The sequence below is a fragment of the Zeugodacus cucurbitae genome, chromosome 4, assembly GCF_028554725.1.
Source record: "Zeugodacus cucurbitae isolate PBARC_wt_2022May chromosome 4, idZeuCucr1.2, whole genome shotgun sequence".
NCBI classification, from domain to species: domain Eukaryota; kingdom Metazoa; phylum Arthropoda; class Insecta; order Diptera; family Tephritidae; genus Zeugodacus; species Zeugodacus cucurbitae.
In genome coordinates, this window is record NC_071669.1 from 16,577,893 (window position 1) to 16,601,649 (window position 23,757).

Sequence of the window (23,757 nt, forward strand, 5' to 3'; positions counted from 1 at the left end):
TTAAAAAAAATTATCTAATTCTCTTAGAAAATTATAATCGAAGCTATTTGAAATTACAGAAAGTTTTTGGAAACAGGATTCTATCTAACAGGTGAAAGTTCTAAAAAGGCGCTATATTAGAATTCTGTTTTATCTCGGTGATCTAAAATTGCCCTTATTAAAACTGGTTTTGTTCACAAACCTCAACCTTAATGTAATTTCAAATTTGTCTCAAGAAATAAATTTGAAAATCTAAGGGTTCCTTCTAATTCAAAAAAATGTGAAATCAATCACAATTCAATATGTATGTGCGCGTTGCTTATCGTTTTGTGTGGAAGATGAACCAATTGAAAATTGCAGACTGCGAACATGAAACAAGTATTTGGAGATTCCTAGGCCTGCTCTTCTCGCTTACACATGCGAGATGTAGATCTTTGGAATATTCTATTGGAATCGTATAAAGTAAACTTTCGCTCAAAGTAGTGGTATATGAGACAATTTTACCGTTGTTAAGTCACATTTGTTGTCCTGGTTACTTTATTGCAATCATTTGAGTGTACTTTAAACAAAACTAAAGCACACTCCAATCACTAAACTTCAATTTTATGTCGCGAATTCTCTGATGTCTTCTAGTGCCACATTCCTCGAGTCAACCAATACAAAAGGAGGTCGCTCCTCATCAGCAACATTAATAGAATATCCATATGATTAATCCTAGGAACTCTACAAGCAGTCTACAAGTTTATCCCTACCCATGCTAATGCGAAACTCTACGATTAAAATGGGTATTGGGTTGTGTTTGGTGAAAAAGGACGTTGTAGACTATACCAAACTGGGACTCCATTGACTAAATGACTCAATTGTGGTGTTCCTCTTTGCTGCAAACACAACTAAAATTTTTGTTTTAATTTTTGTCACATAAATTTAAAGTTTTTTAACTCTTCGTACATATAACAACCATACACAGAATCATTTAAGTAAAGCATTTTTTCATGAAATCAAAACCTACGTTTTATGATTTTTGTATACCTCCATGGCCCAACGTTTCACACAAGCAACCCTCTGTAGCGCTCATAATAAAAGGCGTGGAATTTTGAAATGAAATTTTGTTTGTAATCTCTTTTTGGCATTCTTTTATGACCCCAATGGAGAAAAATATTTAAAAACCAGGATGGGATCATGTGTAGAAGTTCACGCAAGTGAGGAAAGTTTTTGATTGTCACTCACTTGGGAGTGGCCAGAAACGATTCTTCTCCACATGGTTCAAGTAGCTCACGACTTCCGGTTTTAGACCAAGTATCCTCTGGGTAGCCAACAGACATCCGTTTGAAGGCGAGCTAAAGTGAGAAGGCGAAGCCCGCTTATGCGGTTGTGCGTAGGGTTTGGGACCCACCACATAAAAACACCCCCCAATGAAAAATCTACAAAAGCCTCGGATGAGACACCCCCCTTTTGATGACGACCCCTGCAAACGTTTTAAGGATAATGATATAAGGGCATGCACCTGGAATGTCCGGACCCTTAATTGGGAAGGTGCCTCTGCCCAGCTGGTTGATGTCCTCATACGACTTAAGGCTGACATCACCGCCATCCAAGAAGTGCGATGGACGGGACAAGGACGGAAGAAGGTGGGTCCTTGTGACATCTACTACAGCGGCCATATAAAGGAGCGCAAATTTGGTGTTGGATTTGTGGTGGGAGAGAGACTCCGTCGCAGAGTCCTGGCATTCACCCCGGTGGATGAACGTCTAGCCACAATCCGCACCAAAGCGAGGTTCTTCAACATATCGCTGATTTGCGCCCACGCCCCAACGGAAGAGAAGGACGATGTCACCAAAGATGCTTTCTATGAGCGCCTAGAACGCACCTTTGAGCGCTGCCCCCGCCACGATGTAAAAGTCGTGCTTGGTGATTTTAACGCCAGGGTGGGTAAAGAAGGTGTCTTTGGCACAACAGTCGGACAATTCAGCCTCCATGACGAAACATCGCCAAACGGCCTGAGGCTGATCGACTTCGCTGGGGCCCGAAATATGGTCGTCTGTAGTACCAGATTCCAGCATAAGAAAATACATCAAGCTACTTGGCTGTCTCCTGATCGAAACACGCGGAACCAAATCGATCACGTTGTGATAGACGGAAGACATGTCTCCTGTGTTTTAGACGTGCGTACGCTCCGAGGACCAAATATAGACTCGGACCATTATCTGGTCGCAGCGAAGATACGCACCCGCCTCTGTGCAGCAAAGAATGCCCGTCAACAAACACAAGGAAGGTTCGACGTCGAAAAGCTGCAATCGCAACAGACAGCCACGAAATACTCTACTCGACTTGCACTCCTGCTCTCTGAGAGTACTCATCAGCATCTCGGTATAAGGGAACTGTGGAACGGCATCTCAAACTCACTGCGTACCGCTGCAGCCGAAACAATTGGTTTTCGGCAACGACAAAAAACAAGCTGGTACGATGAGGAGTGCCGTCTCGCAGCGGAGAGAAAACAGACTGCCTACCTCGCAACATTGCAAACGACCACAACACGTGCGGGATGGGATAGATACCGAGAGCTGAAGAGGGAAGCGAGACGCATTTGCAGACAAAAAAAGAAAGAGGCCGAAATGCGTGAGTACGAAGAGCTTGAGAAGCTGGCAGACAGAGGGAATGCTCGAAAATTTTATGAAAAAATGAAGCGACTTAACGAAGGTTTCAAGACCGGAGCATCCTCATGTAGAGACCAAGGTGGTAATCTGGTAACCGATGTCCAGGGCATACTGGGATTATGGAGGGAACACTTCTCCGACCTGCTGAATGGCAGTGAGAGTACAACACCAGGAGATGGCGAACCCGATCCCCCAATCGATGACGATGGAACAGATGTTCCATTACCCGACCATGAAGAAATTCGAATAGCAATTACCCGCTTGAAGAACAACAAAGCAGCGGGGGCCGATAGATTACCGGCAGAACTATTCAAATACGGCGGCGAAGAACTGATAAGGTGCATGCATCAGTTTCTTTGCAGAATATGGTCGGAAGAAAGCATGCCTGACGATTGGAATCTCAGTGTGCTCTGCCCAATCCATAAAAAGGGAGATCCCACAATCTGCGCCAATTACCGTGGGATCAGCCTCCTAAATATCGCATACAAGGTTCTATCGAGCGTATTGTGTGAAAGACTAAAGCCCACCGTCAACAAACTGATTGGACCTTATCAGTGTGGCTTTAGACCTGGAAAATCGACAACTGACCAGATATACACCATGCGCCAAATCTTGGAAAAGACCCGAGAAAAGAGGATCGACACACACCACCTTTTTGTCGATTTTAAAGCTGCTTTCGACAGCACGAAAAGGAGTTGCCTTTACGCCGCGATGTCTGAATTTGGTATCCCTGCAAAACTAATACGGCTGTGTAAATTGACGTTGAGCAACACCAAAAGCTCCGTCATGATTGGGAAGCACCTCTCCGAGCCGTTCGATACCAAACGAGGTTTCAGACATGGTGACTCACTATCGTGCGACTTCTTTAACCTGATGCTGGAAAAAATTATAAGAGCTGCAGAGCTAAACCGAGAAGGTACAATCTTCTACAAGAGTGTACAGCTCCTGGCGTACGCCGATGATATTGATATCATCGGAAGCAACAACCGCGCCGTTTGTTCTGCTTTTTCCCGCATGGATAAGGAGGCGAAGCGAATGGGTCTGGAGGTGAATGAGGACAAGACGAAATATCTCCTGTCATCAAACAAACAGTCGGCGCATTCGCGTCTTGGCTCCCACGTCACTGTTGACAGTCATAACTTCGAGGTCGTAGATAATTTCGTATACCTGGGAACCAGCATCAACAACACGAACAATGTCAGCCTCGAAATCCAGCGCAGAATAACTCTTGCCAACAGGTGCTACTTTGGACTGAGTAGGCAATTGAACAGTAAAGTCCTCTCTCGACGAACCAAAATCAAGCTCTACAAGTCACTTATCATTCCCGTCCTGCTTTACGGTGCAGAATCTGGACGATGTCAACATCAGATGAGACGACACTAGGAGTTTTCGAGAGGAAAATTTTGCGCAAGATTTATGGTCCTCAGAACATTGGCAACGGCGAATACCGCAGACGATGGAACGATGAGCTGTACGAGTTATACGACGACATTGACATAGTTCAGCGAATAAAAAGACAGCGGCTACGCTGGCTAGGTCATGTTGTCCGAATGGACGAAAACACTCCAGCCCTGAAAGTGTTCGATGCAGTACCCGCCGGAGGAAGCCGAGGAAGGGGAAGGCCTCCACTCCGTTGGAGGGACCAGGTGGAGAGCGACCTGGTTACACTTGGGATCTCCAACTGGCGCCGAACTGCAAAGGAGAGAGACAGGTGGCGCACTATCGTCGATTCGGCTATAACCGGCTAAACGGTTGCAACGCCAATCACATACATACATACATATAACAACCATACACAGAATCATTTAAGTAAAGCATTTTTTCATGAAATCAAAACCTACGTTTTATGATTTTTGTATACCTCCATGGCCCAACGTTTCACACAAGCAACCTTTTGTAGCGCTCATAATAAAAGGCGTGGAATTTTGAAATGAAATTTTGTTTGTAATCTCTTTTTGGCATTCTTTTATGACCCCAATGGAGAAAAATATTTAAAAACCACAGGCAAATAGTCGGGGTCGAAAGGGTGAAACATAATTTTGCAGCTATAAATATTGACAGCTCTCAAGCAAGTAAAGTTATGAATTTTTAAAAAAAGCTAATTCTTACAAACTTTTCTCTATTAAGTATTGAAAAGAAATTATTTTTTCCTAATAGCTCCACTATAATAACTAATTCAAACTTTTTCCTAACTTTTTTGCTTTGGTACTTCAGGTATGAGTCATAATCCTTTATCTATATGATACATACTAACTCCTATACAACTATATACAAGTACACCCTCGCCACTAACTCACTAAAAGATAAGCCAAACCAAAAATACTTGCATGCAAGTCACTAAAAATTCAGCATAATTCGTGATCTCGAGGCGCAAAAAGGAGATCACGTCGCGCAGAAGGCGGAAGAGCGCACATTAACACACACCCGCGCACACACTCCAGCAAGCATGCAGGTTGGTGTCATATAAAGATAAAGACTGCATCATATTTGCATGCCGTTCGCATAATTCACACGATTTCGCTGGAAAGAATGATTTTCGCGCATTAATAAGTCACACACGGCGCATAGTATGCATGTATAGGCATGTGTGTGTCTGCGCATGCGCACTGAATATTCTTGCCTGGCAAATAGCCATAATGTGCCCCACAATTGTGGCACGCTCGATAGCTAGGTAGCTAGCTGGTGAGAGAAGTAGGCGGCAGCAAAACGGTATTGTTGCCAACAGGCGCCTGACCAGGCCAAACTGATCACACGATCATCAACGAAATCACCACCAACAGCATCGGCGGCAACGATCAGCCAAGCCAAAGTTCTGAACGATCAATATCAACCGCAAAATGATGCAGCTACAAATGTGTGTATGGTGCATGTCAGCAACAACAACAATAGCATATATGAGTTTTAAAAGTAGCAAAACATGGTAGCCTCCACGCTGTAGGAAAATAATTTCCATACGACACACGCTTGTGCGCACACCATTCGTCGCCTGCATGTGGAGACAGTAGCTGCCACTGTTGCGTTTGGGGGCTGCCACAAATATTACACGCTGCATGTTGCACGCTTTCCATGGTGTATTGTCGGTGAATATGGACACACGAACGTACATTCATTCATATATGTATAGTAGATCCTCTATATAACTGGTTGCGGGTGTATGTGTGCTTGTGTGTGACCAGTCGATTTCGTGATAATCCATTATTAATGCCAATCAGCATATAAATTTTGTATACCGCCTGCAATAACAACAACACCATGAGCAACTCAAAATGTTCTGCCACTATTGTCTATAGCTGGTTGTACGCATATGTATGTGTGTGAATGTGTTTGCATGTATAATTTCAATATTTTTTCGGTGGCTCTTTGCGATTATCCGCTTGCTGCCCACTCTGCTGCTGGTGTTTTGTCTATTATACCCAACGCACTCAGGAAACTAGGTAGTTATTATCATCGTAGATAAATTCAAATATGATAACGTTTCAATTTCTTTGATAATTTCCCCACATGGTGAAACTACAAGAAAATTGGGGTGGGCACCTACCAGTTTACATAAGATTTTCTTCTATTAATTAACATTTCTGGTGGCATTTTAAAATTTTTTCGAGTTCAATACTTTGAGCCCTAGTATAATCAGTCTATATACCATTCTGTAGTCTTGGTAGGTATGTTCAAACTCTTTGAGGGGTTCATCCCATGTGACGGCCTGTTTTTTATTAATTTTTTAGATTTTTTTTTCTGCGACCAGGAAATAGATAGAGCCTTAAGTTTATTATCATTTATTAACATATATTTCGACAGTATAAATATAAATTGTAAGCTTAAATTCCGGAAGCATTTGACTAAAGTAAATAAGATTCATAACGCCTTATCAAGAATGATGACAAATAGAGGCTACGTGCGTTTCAACCGGCTATTTCTAATTGCAAAAGCCATGAGCTTCGTAATATAGTATGCGGCGCCAAAATGGGTCCAGACGCTAGACATAAAAGCATATGCGAAACCAATAAATGCTTTACATCGACTCTCAGCAGTAAGAGTAATAAGTGCTTTCCGAACTAAAGGGTGATTTTTTAAGAGCTTGATAACTTTAAAAAAAAAAAAAACGCATAAAATTTGCAAAATCTCATCGGTTCTTTATTTGAAACGTTAGATTGGTTCATGACATTTACTTTTTGAAGATAATTTCATTTAAATGTTGACCGCGGCTGCGTCTTAGGTGGTCCATTCGGAAAGTCCAATTTTGGGCAACTTTTTCGAGCATTTCGGCCGGAATAGCCCGAATTTCTTCGGAAATGTTGTCTTCCAAAGCTGGAATAGTTGCTGGCTTATTTCTGTAGACTTTAGACTTGACGTAGCCCCACAAAAAATAGTCTAAAGGCGTTAAATCGCATGATCTTGGTGGCCAACTTACGGGTCCATTTCTTGAGATGAATTGTTCTCCGAAGTTTTCCCTCAAAATGGCCATAGAATCGCGAGCTGTGTGGCATGTAGCGCCATCTTGTTGAAACCACATGTCAACCAAGTTCAGTTCTTCCATTTTTGGCAACAAAAAGTTTGTTAGCATCGAACGATAGCGATCGCCATTCACCGTAACGTTGCGTCCAACAGCATCTTTGAAAAAATACGGTCCAATGATTCCACCAGCGTACAAACCACACCAAACAGTGCATTTTTCGGGATGCATGGGCAGTTCTTGAACGGCTTCTGGTTGCTCTTCACCCCAAATGCGGCAATTTTGCTTATTTACGTAGCCATTCAACCAGAAATGAGCCTCATCGCTGAACAAAATTTGTCGATAAAAAAGCGGATTTCACATTTCGAACCGAACACTGATTTTGGTAATAAAATTCAATGATTTGCAAGCGTTGCTCGTTAGTAAGTCTATTCATGATGAAATGTCAAAGCATACTGAGCATCTTTCTCTTTGACACCATGTCTGAAATCCCACGTGATCTGTCAAATACTAATGCATGAAAATCCTAACCTCAAAAAAATCACCCGTTATATCCAGCGAAGCGGCTGAAGTACTGGCAAGTATGCAGGGTGACGAATGCGCAAGATTAAACGAACTCTCAGAAATAACAGAAACCAAAAAGATAGACGAGAGAAATAAGAGCATAACAATGTGGTAGCAGCGGTGGGAAACCTCAACCAAAGGACGGTGAACCCACAGACTTATTCCTGACCCCCATTCGTGGCTAAATATACAGTATGGGGACCTTGATTTCCACTTGACCCAATTATTAAGTGGTCACGTGTGCATTAGAAGCTATCTATATAAATTCCGTCATGACTTTAGTCCGTATTGTCCGATGTGCACAGAGTCCATAGAAGACTGTAAACACATATTTTTTTACTGCCCCCGATTTTTAAGTACAAGGGATAGACTTAAAATTGCCCTAAGAGGTAGTTTAATTGTGGAAAATTTGACTGCACTAAGTGCCAGTCCTCCGAAAAATGAAAAACTGTTAGCGAAGCAACAGCTTTTATTATGATAGAACTTAGATATTTAACAGATTAGGCGTCAGTCAGTCCGTACTATAGAGGAAACTTAAAAAGTTTAGTCACTCCCACGAAGTAATACTTAATCCGGTGGCTCCGTAGGAGAGTCTTATGTTGGGAGTAGGTTAGGTTTAGCGGATTAAAGTTCCGCACCTTGAATATGAATTCCAAAAATATTCGGGTCTGGCCTCGTTGATCCAAAAATAACATGTAAAAATATCCTTGTTATCTCCCTAATCTCCCTAGCCCTACTTAATAATCTCTAACATTATCTCTTGCATATTTAGAACATAAGAAATAGAAGTACTAATTACCATTTTCTCCTGCCTCTGTATAAGCCTACATCATTGCTTTGAATACTCTTCGGTATATGTAGTGGTTTCGTTGAGTCAATTTATAGGCAATATTAGCCATCTAAAGAAAAATATAGCTTAATTATCCAAGACTACAAGACTCTCAGATTCAAATCCAATCGCTTGTTCTAAGAATATCATAGAGAATAACTTTTCCAAAATAAACTTTCACTTCATTTTATATAGTTGGGGTTTGGAACTCATGACCCATAAAGTCTCTTGTCTGCTTTCTAAATCAAAATTAAATCAAATTTTGTAAAAACCGATATCAGACTATATGCGCTGGGTACAATTTTATGCTTCAGCAATAGATTTCCATCCATAATGTTCTAATAAATACATACACACTTGAGCGCTGTGACATGAGATTGTTATCATGTGGCGCTTATCGTGCGCGCAATATCAGGGGAAATAACAGTAGCAGTACATATTTGTTTGCAGTAAGGCGATAGAAATCACAACAACAACAACAATAATAACAAAAACAATAGCAATAACAATAACAAAAACATTAACAATAACAACAACCACACTGAAATTCAGCCTTCTCAGCGCTTGGCGTTATGAGCAATTCGTCCGCTTGTCGCCTATTGGCTTGCTTGGTGGTGTTCATGCCACGAATGCGCCAAACTCAAAATTTGCATGTCGCCAAAACGCGATTATTGCTGTGGCAATGGCAGCGCAATGCAACGCTTGCCACTACACAGTTTACTCTGTCTACAAGCACAACAACGCATGCCATGAAATTGGAAAAAAATTCAATTTTCTGGCAAATTCACACACTCGTACGGCCCATTTGCGGTGTGCACGAATTACGCGCAACTACTTCCTGCTACCGTTGTTGTGCGGCTTTTACTGTGTTCCAGCACCGCCGCCAATAAGCTAACTGGGTGGCCGGTGTACACTAAACTGCACTGAATTGCGGCGCAAACAATTTATGCGGCATTTATGCTTTATTCCGCATTATTTTGAATATTTGCTGCTGTTATTGTTGCATTTTATGGCACTTTTGTGGTTTGCGGTTACACCATTTGCCCGCTCATTGCTGCATTTGCTGTACAGGAACAGCAGCTTCCGCGGCGTCCTGCATTATTCCACGCTGGTAACGCGGTGAGACCTCCCAAATCGTCGAATCGGTATATCGGATTAGCGTTAGCTGCTCTGTAGCGCAGATATGCAAAATTGTTGCACTGACCTTTTGGCGGCATTTGCCATCTAAATGTTACCATAACTAGAGTGCTTTCCGCTTCATATTTTCCGCTGTTGCTTTGTCAATTTGCTGTCAGCTTTTTGGGTGCTTCTATTCTTATAAGTCTATGCATTATACCGGTCATAATTGCATGAAATTTAGTTCGCGTTTATGTCAATCGATGATGCCTTAATTGGAGTGTGGTAGACTTTTGTTCTTGCTTTCTTTGTAGTCGACTCAAGGAAACAACGGCTACAATTCTATAGATATATAATTATACAGAAACATTTTAACTAAGGACCTTTGAAAAGGCGGAGTGGATTATTGATGTGCTCGTATCAGCAATCTTTAGTTTGATATACAAAAAATTAAAGTCGACAGAATTTAAATAAATCGCCAAATCGGGCTAATAATAAATCCCTAAGTATATTCTGCTATAAAAGACCTTTTCCCAAAAGTATTCAGAACTATGGAAGCCTTTATAGTATACCTATCTTAAACTCGTAGCAGCGAACCCTATTACAAGTCCATCAGGTGGCTTAAACACTTGGGTATACTAGTGTCACCAGGAGCGTCTCACTCTAGGCACGAGCTCATCTAGATCCATTTGAAATGTCCGAGAGGATCACTAGGTAAGTGTCTATTCACGTTTATTTTAATTTTCTTCGCTGAATCAAAGATTTATCCATAAGACCAAGATTTTAGATGGAGACAACTTCAAATGGTTTTTGAATCCAATAACTCTTTAAGTACTATATGTTGTAGAAAAGGGCTTGGAACCCGTAGAACTTCGCATGGTTTTTGGATGCTATAACTCTTTAAGTACTATATGTTGTAGAAAAGGGCTTGGAACCCGTAGAACTTCGCATGGTTTTTGGATGCTATAACTCTTTAAGTACTATATGTTGTAGAAAAGGGCTTGGAACCCGTAGAACTTCGCATGGTTTTTGGATGCTATAACTCTTTTAGTCCGATAGTTCAGTTTTTGAATCCGGCAACTATTAGTCCTATATGTTTCAGAAAAGACCTTGGAGACCCGTACAACTTTCGAATGGTTTTTAGATACCGTAACTCTTTTAGTTCGATTTGTTCTAGAAAAGACCTTGGATACCCGTACATCTTCGAATCGTGTTTGGATCCGGTACTTAATTACTCCTTTAGTTCGATAAGTTCTAGAAAAGACCTTTAAATTCCTTGTATCAGCTGTGTTCCGGAACCGTCAGTTCCTCTTCTGGTATAATATCAATCACACCTCAAACGAGCGATGATGATTAGTTACTAGTGAGTGATAGAAGTTTTATCAGAAATGGGATTGAAAAGTTCGGGATCAAGCCGCTTGGTTGTAATCCAACCGATCGTAGATATCTGCGTAACTAATCTTGATCTAACCGTACCGTGTTCTAAGGTGAGAACTAAGATTTGTCAAAAATATCAAAAATTGTTTTTTTTTTTGAAAGCACCTAAATAATTCTAGATCTACCACCGACAGTTTATGCCAAGATATGATCATCAGGTCGACCAGGAAGATCACATATTCAGTTAAAGAGATGCACCGCCGGAAGTATTGGGTGGGTAAGATAGATCACTCTGGGTTTGTAAGATCATTCTGCTCAATGCGAAGTACAAAGTGTGATCCGAATCAAACTAAATAACTCATTAAGTTATCTTTTTTGTAACTCATTACAAATCAAATTATATAAAGAAAATCTCAATACAGAGAATATCACTAACGGCAATTATTTTTTTTTATTTTTTTTTTTAATTCTAACTAGTACTTAACTCAGAACATCTCTTAAAATAAATTGTGCATCATTTCCACTGCTGTTTTTTTTTAGAAAAACCCATGTAATTAAATAAGTCATGTTGTACAGTTTTAATTTCCAACCGAGTACTTGAGTTACGGGTGTGATATTTTAGAAAATTGTTTGTCATATAAATACAGTTTTATGCATCCAGTTAATGGCCGTAAAGGCAAGCGTCAGTGTAATGATTGGCTCCCATTATTGTCATATGTAATGCAAGCTGCCGTTTAGTTGCCGTTTTACTTGCTGCTAATATCCCATTGTTTTTGCTCGCCTTAAGTACAAAATCATTGCAGCAACTTGAGTATATTGCACGCTCACTTAGCTGTGGTGAATGCTGCGATTCTGCAAAATCACGCGTGCAGCAATAAAGGTGCGCAGTAAAAATAGTTTCATCATCATCAAATAAAATGCAAAACAAAAAAGAAACACATTTAATAATTAAGGTAGGGTGAGCGCAAAAACAGTTGTAATCAAGCGAATGACCAGCAAATGTTAAATGATAAGCGACACTTGCGTTGCACTGTCCTCCAGAGTTTAGAGCGATTAAAGATATATGTTTCTATGTATGTGTATGGTTGTGGTCAGTTGAATTTATATTTGTACGCTAGTTCTAGACTTGAGCTGGTCTGAAATACATGTATATATATATATAGTACATAATAAAGACGGTATAATAAAATAATATCCTAGGAGCACTTGAGGTATATTAAAATATTTACCTTCCTTGAGTGGTGATATCTCAGTCAGACACCATTATTAATTCCATCCAGAAAGTTTTGAAAACAAGATCTTATGGCCGAACCTCTGCTACTGTCCAGCGTAACCCGCCCATCTAACACCTTATCTATACTCCAACGTTGTCGGAACATCTCGTTCCTTGGATCACTCTTTAAATGAAACCGTACCAATGGAATGAAAACCCTAACCATTAAAACAACAGCAACCTATTCTTCAAACCATTCGCAACTAATTTCAATGATATCTGTTTCTATATACCGCACTTCTCCGATTCTGGGAGCACTCCTTCACAAGATTGTAGTTCATTGGCCCAGTAGTAACGCTTATAATTGTAGTGTATTTAAAGAAGAGATTAACTTGCTTAGTATGGCTTCATTTAATGACAACCGGGTAGTCTCAAATATATTCTTGAACCATTTATCAAATTAGACTCAGCTATACGAGTACTCTTAGTCTAAAACTACGAGTACCCCAGTAACTCTAAAAAAATCCCAAGAGCAATCAGGTGATTCTGTAGGTTTTAAATTACATTTGCCTACGTCAGGCAGTAGAATACTTGGAACCTTTTATTTTCTTGTCTGATTCTTGTAGAAATCACGGTACCTACGGTGCTCAGAAAGGTACGTTTCAAGTACTTCTCCTAATGTAGTTATATAGTCTACAATCAATTCTACGTATTTTCGTACAAAGCTTTCCAAATAGTTCTTTTGAAAGCAAAAGTTCCTCAAGTCTGCGGTATTTGAGCTATAAAGCTGGCAACTTGCCTTCAGGGTTAGATCACCGAAAGGACCGGTCTGATAAAATCCGGTTCAATTTCGTTACCGCAAAACTGGTTGAGGGAATGGAGTTACTAAGCTCGACAGGTCGATAACTGTTATCGGTAGATCAGACTGAGAAGCTAATCTGTCCATTGCTAATATGGACAACTCCGTTTGTTATGTTATCTGAAAAATATGAATCTCGGTGAAATCAAAAATCTCCTGTTGCAGATCCGTCGTTATGCCGAAGAGTATGATAAAAGTCCAAGCGAAACCTTCAAACCATTTCAGTTCAGAAAGTGCCTGCCTGATAAAATCCGGTTCAATCCCGGTACCGTAGAAATGGCCGTGGAAATTGTGTTAAAAAGCTCGACCGGTCCCTCCTGCCGGTCTTTGCTATGAACATCTTCGTGTGTTGTATTTTTCGAAACATGTGAATCTCGGTGAAATCAAAAATCTCCTGTTGCAGATCCGTCGTTATGCCGAAGAGTATTATAAAAGTACAAGCGAAGCCTTAGAACCACGGCCGTAGAAATGGCCGTGGAAATTGTGTTAAAAAGCTCGACCGGTCCCTCCTGCCGGTCGATATCTTCCACCGTTTGATCAGACTGAGAAGTTTATCGATCCTTTGAAATGGCCATCTTCGTATGTTGTATTTTTCGAAACATATTAATATCGGTTGAAGTTTTGGAGATCTCATGCTGCAGATCTGTCGTTAAGAAAAATAATTCTATGAAAAGCGAAGCCATAACTCCAATCGAGTCTTTAAGATTTACAGACCTAATGGGCGACGCTTCCTGGAGAGGATAGTGTATGTCCTTGTACTAGTTTTCTAAGTAGAAGTTATCAGGAGGCGTAAGGAAGATTTCCACTTCCTTCTTGACTCTCTGGGACCGGAAAAATTATGCTTTGGATGTCTCTTCTTCATCCAGCATATGTACTCTGGTAAATGAATTATCCATCTTAGTAAACTTTTGGTGGGCCTGATGATACATAAATGTATATTCGTTTCTCTTCTCTCAAGAGCTATGGCAGCTCAGTGTGTCTCAATATGTTCAAAAGGGATTCCTGGTCAGGCATCAGAAATAAGAGTAAGTAACTGTTTAATGGTTGTTTAACTGTTAAGTGGTTGCTTAATGCGCTTCATTGTAGCCTGTGGCCAAGGTAGGGTTCTTAACATGAGTACTGATAGAGACTAATAGTTACTTAAGTCCTCTTATCTAAATTTTAATTTGCGTTCTTTTGAGAAAATCCATTACGCATATCAAAAACTGCGACTCTGCTTTGCTATAAATTTCATAATCCGCCACACTTGCGCAATTTCATGAACAAACCTCATGCAGTAGTCATTCATAATGGCGAGTATTCTTTCGTAACTACAAATTATGAAGTGAATTATGCAGAATTCACCAGTCAAATCAGTGCTGAAAATCGCGACAAACAATTCAAATTTACGCCATTAAACGCAATGAGCCCATGAAGGCAAGGTACTGAGCATTATATGAGTATGCCACATTGCCACACACACGAAATATTGTGCAACTTGTGTCGTTTGGCAAGTTCAATGCAACATAATAATGTTGACCTTAGGCATTGGTTCGTGGCAAATTAAATGCAAAACACGCTTAAACAATTGAAAAATAAAAGTCACATGACTGTTCTAGTTTTTGGGGTTGCAACACACACAACTTGCCACACATTGCGCTGCATGTATGTAGTTATATTTACAGACAGTAAAGTAAGCTCATAACTCTACACACACATGTTGCACGACACAGCGTCGTTATTTGTGGCAAATGTAATAGTTGTGCTATGACAAAGGTTGCATGCCACATAAAATAAATTAAAAGTTTGTGTTTATCGAGTTTTTTTTTCGTGTTTTACTTACCACTAAAAGCCGAAAGCCAATGTCATGCGAATCGGGGTGCGAAAATTATGTGACTATGCATGCGCCCGAACAATGGCGCGTCCACCACCCGCCACACGTCAGGCCACCTGTCGCTATTGTTGCAGTGTTGGCCTTCAACCAGCACCAACAACAGTAATACACAGTTAGTTTTGTAAGAACGGCGAAAAATAAATTTCATTGTTTGTGATGTGTGAGTATTTTTTATGACTTTATTTTATATTAGTTGGGGTATGCAAGTATGAATATTTATATGCATGTATGTTTAAATGCGAGTATTCGAATACAAAGTTTGTGATTTCTTTAAGGGCTAAGGATAATGTTTTATAAGTTCTAGTTGTATTAGTGAGAAGTTTAATCGTAAATCTAATTTTAGTGGTCACTGACTTAGTTCCGAAAGGACGGCCTAACTTACCGAATGAAGTTCTTTCGAGTTTTAACAGTCTTTTCCTGGATTATATGGAGACTATCAAAATCAGTCAAAAATTCCAGATGTATCGTAAAAGTTGATCTGGTAATCTGAAGGCTTCGTATTTCCTCACTAGGTTTCTCTATAGTCAGAAAGAGTAAGAGTTTTTTTTTAAAGATGTAACTTACAAGTAATGTGAAAGTTAGGTATTCTTCTTAACTCGGTCCATAGTACAAATTACTTTAGGATAGCGGCTGATACTTCGAATAACTGGATAGTTTCATAAGTCTAGTTTTTCATCGACTCTTGAAACGACAAGGCCTATAAAAATGAGCTAACTCCTATTTTAATAAAAAGTACTTCCTTGAACAAAGGAATGACAGCTTAGGATACCTTCTTTATAAAATAGATGGGGAGTTGCCCAGGAAGGTTAAGAAAAACTACAGACTACTTGCTCACGAAGACTAGGAAAATCGAAGGCTATTTGTAAAGAACTGGAAGTATTCTTGGACTTTTCCAGAATAGACAACAACTAGAAGCCAAGGAGATGTAATAAAATAATGGAAAATCCAAGGACAGATGGACCTAGCGAAACGAACCATAAATGAAAAGGTTTTCTGGAAAATATTTTCTGAGTAAAAGTGTGCGACAACTGCCACTCCACTCCACCGTAACTCGACTTTCAGATTTGTATTAACTTTCATTCAAGTGAAAGTCAGTAAAAACTATCATGAGCTATACTTGTTTTCTGTTAATTACGCCTTTCAACCATCCACCTTACACTACTATAAAAACCCCACTAAGAAAGGTGTCAACTAATCATCAGCTAAATGCGCTGAGGGTTGCGTTGCCAACGCTGTCGCTGCCATTGCTCGGAATTGCAAACCCTGTTGCGTAGCCGAAGCCCAACTGCGACGTGGCAGTATGCGTCCGAAATTAAAGTAACGCTGCCTTAACTTATCCTTAATCTCATCTTCGTTCATGATGGCGCTCGCTTCGCGGAAATTCAAAAATATGCGTCCCTTCTCATCCGTTTTGATGGGCAAAATTTCCGTGCAGACGTTGCGCGCCTTCAACAAAAAGCCTTCCTCCACATTTGACGGGCCCTCGTGCTCCCCAGCGCTATCGGCACCACGGTCTGTCTCGCCATCGTCGACCTCCGCAACGGCACTGTCGAGTCGCGCATCAACCGATTGTGAACGTGGCGCTTTTATGTGATGATTACTAGTATGTTTCTTCTTGTTGCGTAGGTAGAAAGGGTCGCGTTCGCTGGCCTTTACATACTGCACGACCGGCCTATTGACACCCCATTTGGGACGGTCGTCCACTTTGTGGTTGTGGTTGTGATTACTGTGCGTGCTTATGGCGAGATTTGCATTGTGTGGCACGCCATCCTTTTGATTACGTTTGTTACGCTCGCGTTCCTTCTCTTTTTCTTTCTCTTTCTCCTTTTCCTTTTCTTTGTCTTTCTCTTTGTCCTTATCCTTCTCCTTATCCTTGTCTTTGGTCTTGGCCTTAAAGGTCGTGGTCGTTGTGGTTGTAGTTGTAGTTGTAGTCTCTTGATCTTTATCCAGCTCTTTCGCGGGTTTGTTTTTAGTCTTAGATGTCTGCGTTGTTGTTGTAGTGGAAACTTCACGCTTTAGCAGCACTTTATAGAAGTTGTCATGAAATAGACAGAGATCACAATTGAGTGGCAACTCCGTTTGTGTCTCCACATCCTGATGTGCGTGCTGTTCGATTAAGTGCTGTTCACCTGCAACTGCCGCCCGGGTCTCTAGTGGAATGAGCGCCAGTTCTTCCGGTTTCCGTTCACTATTCTTTTTAGAAGATCCTTCTTCTAACTTTTCTGGAACAGCCTTGTCCTCTTCCATTTCCACAACACTCTTTCGCTCATCTTCAACTACACTTTCCATCTGATAACCATCCTCCGTGGAGATCGAAGTAGTAGTGCGGTGTGTACCATCGCCAGTTGTCTTCGAAAAATCCATTGTCGAGGCAGCGGTATTCGGCTTCAGTTGCTGCTGCATCCAATATGTGGCGATTTGTAGATTTCCTATAGCGTTTTGTAGTCCAAATATGTCGGTCGTCACTGGTAATGGTATAAGCGTAGCTGGCTGCATAATAACAGCGACATTCTCCTGTGGAACATTGGCATTAGGCTGCGACTTCTTCGGATCTTTCTTAAACTCCGTAGCATGCACAGTTTTCTTTTTAATATTTCGGCGTAAATTTATTGGTGTGCCTATGAGCACCTTCTCCTCTTCTTCATCCTCCTCTACATGGCGTTCCTCATTTTTGGGTGGCTCAGTGTGCGGTTTTGGCTGACTTTTTATTGCTGGGTTCTCTATTATCAGCGCTGTATTTTCTGTTGGTGGCGGCGTTACAGATGGCTCCACAGGCTTCTCAACACTCTGCAGACGTAGTATTTGAACATCGTGTGGCCGCTCTGTTTTCTCTTTAGCATCCGGCTGTCTCTCAAACTCTGCTTTGTCATCTCGTTGTTGTACAGTTACATTCCTCTTAGCCCGATTGCGTGTATTAACTTTGCCCTTTGTGATCTTAACTTCCACTTGCTCGTCATTAGTATTCTCTAGCTCCAGTTCAGCTTCCTGTTGCTGCTGCTCCTTCTCCATCGGCGGAACTCGTTGCTTCCGCTTGCGTTGTTTCTCTTGCTTGGCCGCCTCCTCCGCCTTCGCAATCGCATCCAACATTGCTTGCTGCTTCTTTTTCTGCACCAGCTCACGTTCCATCTGTTGACGACGTTCATAATCCAAGCGTTCTTGCTCCAACTGCTTTTGTCTACGCAAACGATCCTCTTCTAACATTTCCTCCTGCTTATGGCGCTCCATCTCCCACTTGCGCAACATTTCGCGTTCGTGTAGCTGTTGTTTGATCGCATTATGGTACTCGGCTGCCTTGCGTCGTTTATCGATACGTTCGGCCATAGTAACGGGATCGACGGGCGCGTTCTGACCGCGTAAGTAAGACGAATGCATGGATTGAGTGTCGTCTTCGCTGTCCTTAAGCTCGTGCAGGCCACGATTCAACCAGTTCGGACCGTTGCTGGGCTTGCCCGTATACTCACTGTTGTTATTGTAATTAGACCACTTAGCACGTTCGTGGTCGTCGTGAGTCTGTTGTGCTGTTGTTGTGTTGGCATAGTACTCGTGCTGATCGCCGGGATGTATGGGATATGTATTGGAGGTGGAGATGTCGCGTGTGCTGAGGTTGGAGGGACTCAGTGGGGTCATGTAGTAGCTGCAAGGAAAGTAAAAAGAAAGTTTTGCATATTAAATAGTTGCACAGTGAAGCCTAGAAACCGTCGTCTTGACAGACACTTCGATAAAACAAACGTTCCCGCTCACCTGCCCTGGCAACTGTCGTCCAAGCCACTGTTATATGAACGTGCCACAACGTAGGTGGAATTCATAATTTGTTGCTGCTGCTGCTGCTGCACCTCATCGCATGCATACTGTTGCATTTGTTGTTGCTTTTGACATTTCGTAAGTTGTTGACTCGTTATCGAACGCTTTGCGCGCACTGCCACCCCATTAACCCCATCTTCAATGCCACCCACATCCACGGTAATAGGTATCGCACTCAACTCCACGCCACCATTGCCATCAGCGCCAGGCATACCGCTAGTCGTCGTACTGCTGCCGCTGCGCTGCAGACTGGCCGCGTCGTTATACCAGATTTCCGGTGTGTGTTGGTTCTTCGGCGAATCGCTGCGATAACCCGAGGTGTCTTCCTCCTGGCAACCGGGATTCAACACCGGATTGTTTGGATTGTTGGATCGATGCGGCGGCAAGTTGCTAGGCGCACCCACAGGAATGCCATCGCCGCATACCGCTGGCGCCAACTGTGTAGCCTGTGGTGGCATTTTCTGTTGTGGCATACCACTACCAGGCATACGCTGCTGCTGCTGCGGTTGTCGCTTTATGTATTCCTGATGGCGTATGATGGGCAAACTCGGGCTGCGTATGCGCATTTGTGGCGGCTGCTGTTGTTGTTGTAGTGTTGGTGGGTGTTGCATGCGCGCTTTGGCCGTCTGCAACCCCGCACCGGGCAGCGTCAGCTCTTCATAACCACACTTGCGTTGTCCTGGTATTTGCGACATCATGCTGGTCGTGTGATTGCGACGTCCTGGCGCATGTTGCATGAATGTAGCGTGACGCACAGGCGGTCGCATGCGCCGATAGCTGCAATCATCATCTTCATAGTCACCATCAATGCCCAGCTCATCGTCGACCACATCCACATAACGTTCGAGCTCATAATCATAACTATTGCTACCACGTAAAATTTGTTGTTGTTGCTGCCGTGCCGCATGTTGCACGGGCATGTTGCTTTGTGTCAGCGGCACTGCATAGGGATTGACATTGTGTTGGGCATAACGTGGCAGCATTTCTGGTGCGTACGGTTGTAGTGACTGTTGCTGCTGTTGTTGTTGCTGGAATAATTGCTGCCGCGAGCTGCGCTGTTGACTTACATCCATATTCGAGTAGTAGGTGCGAATGGAGGTGCGTTCGATTTTGTGCGAGTGATGCGATGATGCCATGGTTGAGTGCTGATGATGATGGGAGGAGGAGATGAGCTCGTCCATGCGGGCGATTTCCTCTGTGACGGAAAAATAATTGGATTATGATAAAACATTAAGGATAGCAAAACATCAGAGAAAGGTATTTTTAAAGAAAAATTTTAAACTTTGGATGAAAATGCGGTATCACGCCATTTTATATAAACCTAATCATCTAGATTCCGTTGTGATGACAACAACAGTTAGATCTAGATCAAAAGACTGGATAAAGCTCCTATCACAATTTAGTTGGAGTGATTAATATTGATCTCAGTAAAGACTGGCCGTCCGTTTCCTTATATTTTATTCTCAGCTTAGCAAAGGCAGGACACTTTCAATTCAAGTATAATTTTCATTTTTACATTAAGTCTCGATGAATTTATGAAAAATATCGCATTACTTTACAAGCATTCCTTTAGTTTCTTCGTCGCTGTTGGATATGATACTTTAAAGCCAAAAAATCGTTATGGAGTAAGATTGAATAGAAGGTTAGGTTAGGTCGAAGGATAGATCTCCGCATCAACAGAGAATCTCATTTAGCGCAATTATATTGTCCTTTGTGATATCCTAATATTCCTAACGGGTCGCCAAAACTCTCCTGATTCGACAAAGCGCTTGGACTCTGTTATAAAGCTCTTAAGTCGGCTAATTTCGATTCCAGTCACTTCACTGGGTTCGCGGAAGGTGTCACACCGTGATGTTTTAACCTTAGTCTGGCGAATGTTTAAGCTGATTCCTATTCTCACCGCATGTGCGCCTATTGGACCGTGACCAGTAAGCATTCCAACGATTGGGCGTGATAAGCCTTCCTAAGCGACAGCAGCTAGAAGTACCGTTTTCGGTCTATCGCGGCCCAAAAGACCTACCCGCAACTTCACAGGTGCTGGTTGTTGTCCAGCGTTTGGCGAGCTCACTCGAAGTCATTGTGTTCAGCGCTCTAACAAAATTTTACAACGGACTACTCACCCCACGTCAATGCTGCTAGGGTACCCTCTCTTGCAAGCTGGTCCGTTTTATAGATTCCGCGGTGACCGGTTACCCACACGAGTGGGGTTGCAAAGTAGTTTAAAGCAACTAATAATGATGTTAAGAGTGTCTAACTGTCGTCTAATTCAAAGTCTGTATTGACTGAAAATCGTCTTGCAAATCATTCTCTTCGCATCGCAATCGCGTGCCAGAGAGTCAAAACCAAGTACGCGCTTGAGAGTATGGAGCTTGTACTTGAAGAACAACATATTAGCACTATTAGCACTCTCACTAGGGCGTCGAACTCTGCAAATAATATATAATTTCATATTCGAAATTTCCTCATTTTGTTTAAGCCCGTGCGAAGCCAGAGTGACCTGGTAGTATTTTATATTGTTTTAACTCTGTTGGACGACATCCAATTATTAAGTTTCAAAGCACTATTTATATGCATGTGTATGCCAGAAATCTTCACGGAAATTCATTGGTAGAGGTTTCTGTCGCTGTTGAGACTTTGGATCGCGTAATCCCGAAAGTGATCTCTGGTTCACCAATATTGAAGGTAAGTTCTAAGCATAACTTCACTGGCATTTAGTAACTCACAAGTCTTCCTCAGATAAGTATCCATTCATAAAAGTCAAATTAAGAAATCTCTCTATATCAAAGGCAATCGATGAACCTCAAGAACTGTGAAGCAAAAACGCCGAACTGTTTCTATAAATATCTGATAAATCTACACACGAGTGGAAAATAACTTCAGTTGAGTAAATTACGAATATTACACACATCGAACAATTATGTATTTAAAAAAATCACTAATAATTAAGGAACCCTCACATTTATTAAAATTAAAGTTCAATTGGAGATATCAAAATTATTTATATAAAAACTTCAATAGTCTTAATATACAATTAGTGATTATTTTTAGCACAAAGTATCCTTTAAAGTAGTTAATATGTCACATAAATTATTCATAATCACCTACCACGCTCCTTAGCCCATTGTTGCTTCTTTAAGTCCAAGAGAGTGTGCGTTTGCCTACCCTCAGCGCCAGTTATCATGCCGATTCAGAATTACACGCGATTAAATACTTCAACAGCTGGCTTAATACAATTTTGTAACACTAAAATGTATGAATTCATTACAACTCTACACAGAACTACACACATTAATGAAAAATTTGGCAAATTTTTTCACAAAAAGCTGCACAAAATTATCTACATTTCATATATGTTTATAGCACACAGTTTAACTGAAATTCTTTATGAAAATTTCAATGTAAAACACACATTGTCCCAACCACACACCGCTTAACACTTTATCATGCACTTCCGTACTAAACGCGATACTTCCTCTAATTTTTCCATAATTCACCTGGCATTTCTAATCACCGCCGAAAATTTAAGCGGCCGCGTGCCAACGCTTACACATTGAACTAACAAAATTTCCCCGAGTTTCGTGCGAATTCCGTCAGTGCCATGTCAACCCGTCAACCAACTAAAAAACACGCCAGCCAGCAATCAATCGACCGAGCCATGTGTTCGATAACAGGCCGACTTTTTTATTTAGTTTGTTTTCCTTGGCGTTTTCGCTTTAGCCTTCGTTTGCGCGTAGGCATAGTTTCCTGTTGTTGCTTCACCTCGTTTTCTGTTTTGTATTGGAATGTTTGCGTTGCCACAGGCGACCGGCAACCGGGGCAATCAACCAGCTAATGGGGGTGGTAAACAATTGAAGTTTGCGGTATTTGCGGATTAGGTTGGCTGGGTATGAGGTTATTAGGTATGCAATTATTACTATTGTACAAAAAAATTCATAACGGTATGTGTATAAATATGTAATTATTACTTGTTCGCCTATAAATGTAAGTTAATGGAGTTGTAGTGGGTAATTGCGGTGCTTTTCGATAAAATGTTTGCAGTTCCAGGAAAGTATTCTCATTTGGTATTTGGTAAGGTTCAATTAGACTTTATTGAATGTGACAAGTAATTACTTCATGTAGGGTATTACCAGTTTTTAAAATTATTGGATAATTTATGAGCATCATTATCGCAAATGGACAAGGGAACAAGATCATTGGATCATTTAGATATATTAAAACGATATTTAGAAAAAGATAAGAATATAAAGAACCTTAGCGAGTCCTACAAATTAACCAACTTTCTTTCATGATATACAGTCTTTAAAAAGTGCAAGCTTTAACTCTTGACTTCTAATATGGAAACCATAGAACATCAGCGATAACAGGACCAGAATAAATTCTATACCTTCCTAGAAGACATTTAATTACCCGAAATTTTGTCTTCTTTTCATTAGGCAATTAATAAATATATAAAAATGGGAAAGAAAAGTGCTGAAAAGTTAGCTTCTTCTTATTATTAAATTCTATTAATGCCGGTCCACTATTAGGCTTAGCTATCTGATCCTACCAAACGTAAGCTTGAAGCTTGAAGTATACTCATACCTGTCTACTGCTTATGACGACTAATAATAACGGTAATAAAACTGCATAAATTTCATTAGCCTACCCCAAACCACTGACTAAACTCCCTTAGGACACATTTATGAATGAATTGCATGTCCTTTTCGATTTACACAGTTATAAGTAAATATTTAAGGAATGTGTATTACATTATGCTTCGTGTAAAGCTATTTGTAACAATTTTCAGTGTTTTATTAACTTTTATATTTGCTTGTCAAAATTTGTTGTTTTAGAAATTTACGCTAATGGCTAAATAGCTTTGAGTTTTAAGTATATTTTATTTATTAGGGTGTAAAATATCCCCGCCCTTTTGTCCTTTTCGGCTATGTCTTTCGCGGCTATGCATAAAGCACTAAAGCAACTTTGAAAGGTCTTGAAATAACCTACAAAACGACGCTAAAACGGTCGTGGTCAAAGGCCGGTGAATCGTCCCAAAGAGTGGC

At 41.1% G+C, this 23,757-nt stretch overlaps 1 protein-coding gene across 1 annotated transcript; it reads right to left on the reverse strand.

Annotated features, from left to right (window-relative positions):
• Positions 1–15,084: 15,084 nt before the first annotated feature.
• Positions 15,085–22,320, reverse strand: LOC105215600 (general transcriptional corepressor trfA). Its single transcript, XM_011189610.3, has 3 exons — positions 21,821–22,320; positions 18,656–19,910; positions 15,085–18,548 (listed from the first exon to the last, which is right to left on the reverse strand). The coding sequence occupies exons 1-3, from the start codon at positions 21,894–21,896 to the stop codon at positions 16,106–16,108; spliced, it is 3,774 nt and encodes a 1,257-aa protein (XP_011187912.1). The 5' UTR covers positions 21,897–22,320; the 3' UTR covers positions 15,085–16,105.
• Between the last annotated feature and the right edge of the window lie 1,437 nt (positions 22,321–23,757).

Excerpts from the sequence above, each read along its gene's own strand:
- LOC105215600 (XM_011189610.3), bottom strand. The coding sequence starts at position 21,896 with ATGATAACTGGCGCTGAGGGTAGGCAAACGCACACTCTCTTGGACTTA. Across the intron at positions 19,911-21,820 it reads ACAATGGGCTAAGGAGCGTG|AGGAAATCGCCCGCATGGAC; the intron begins GTAGGTGATTAT and ends TTTCCGTCACAG. Across the intron at positions 18,549-18,655 it reads GACGACAGTTGCCAGGGCAG|CTACTACATGACCCCACTGA; the intron begins GTGAGCGGGAAC and ends CTTTCCTTGCAG.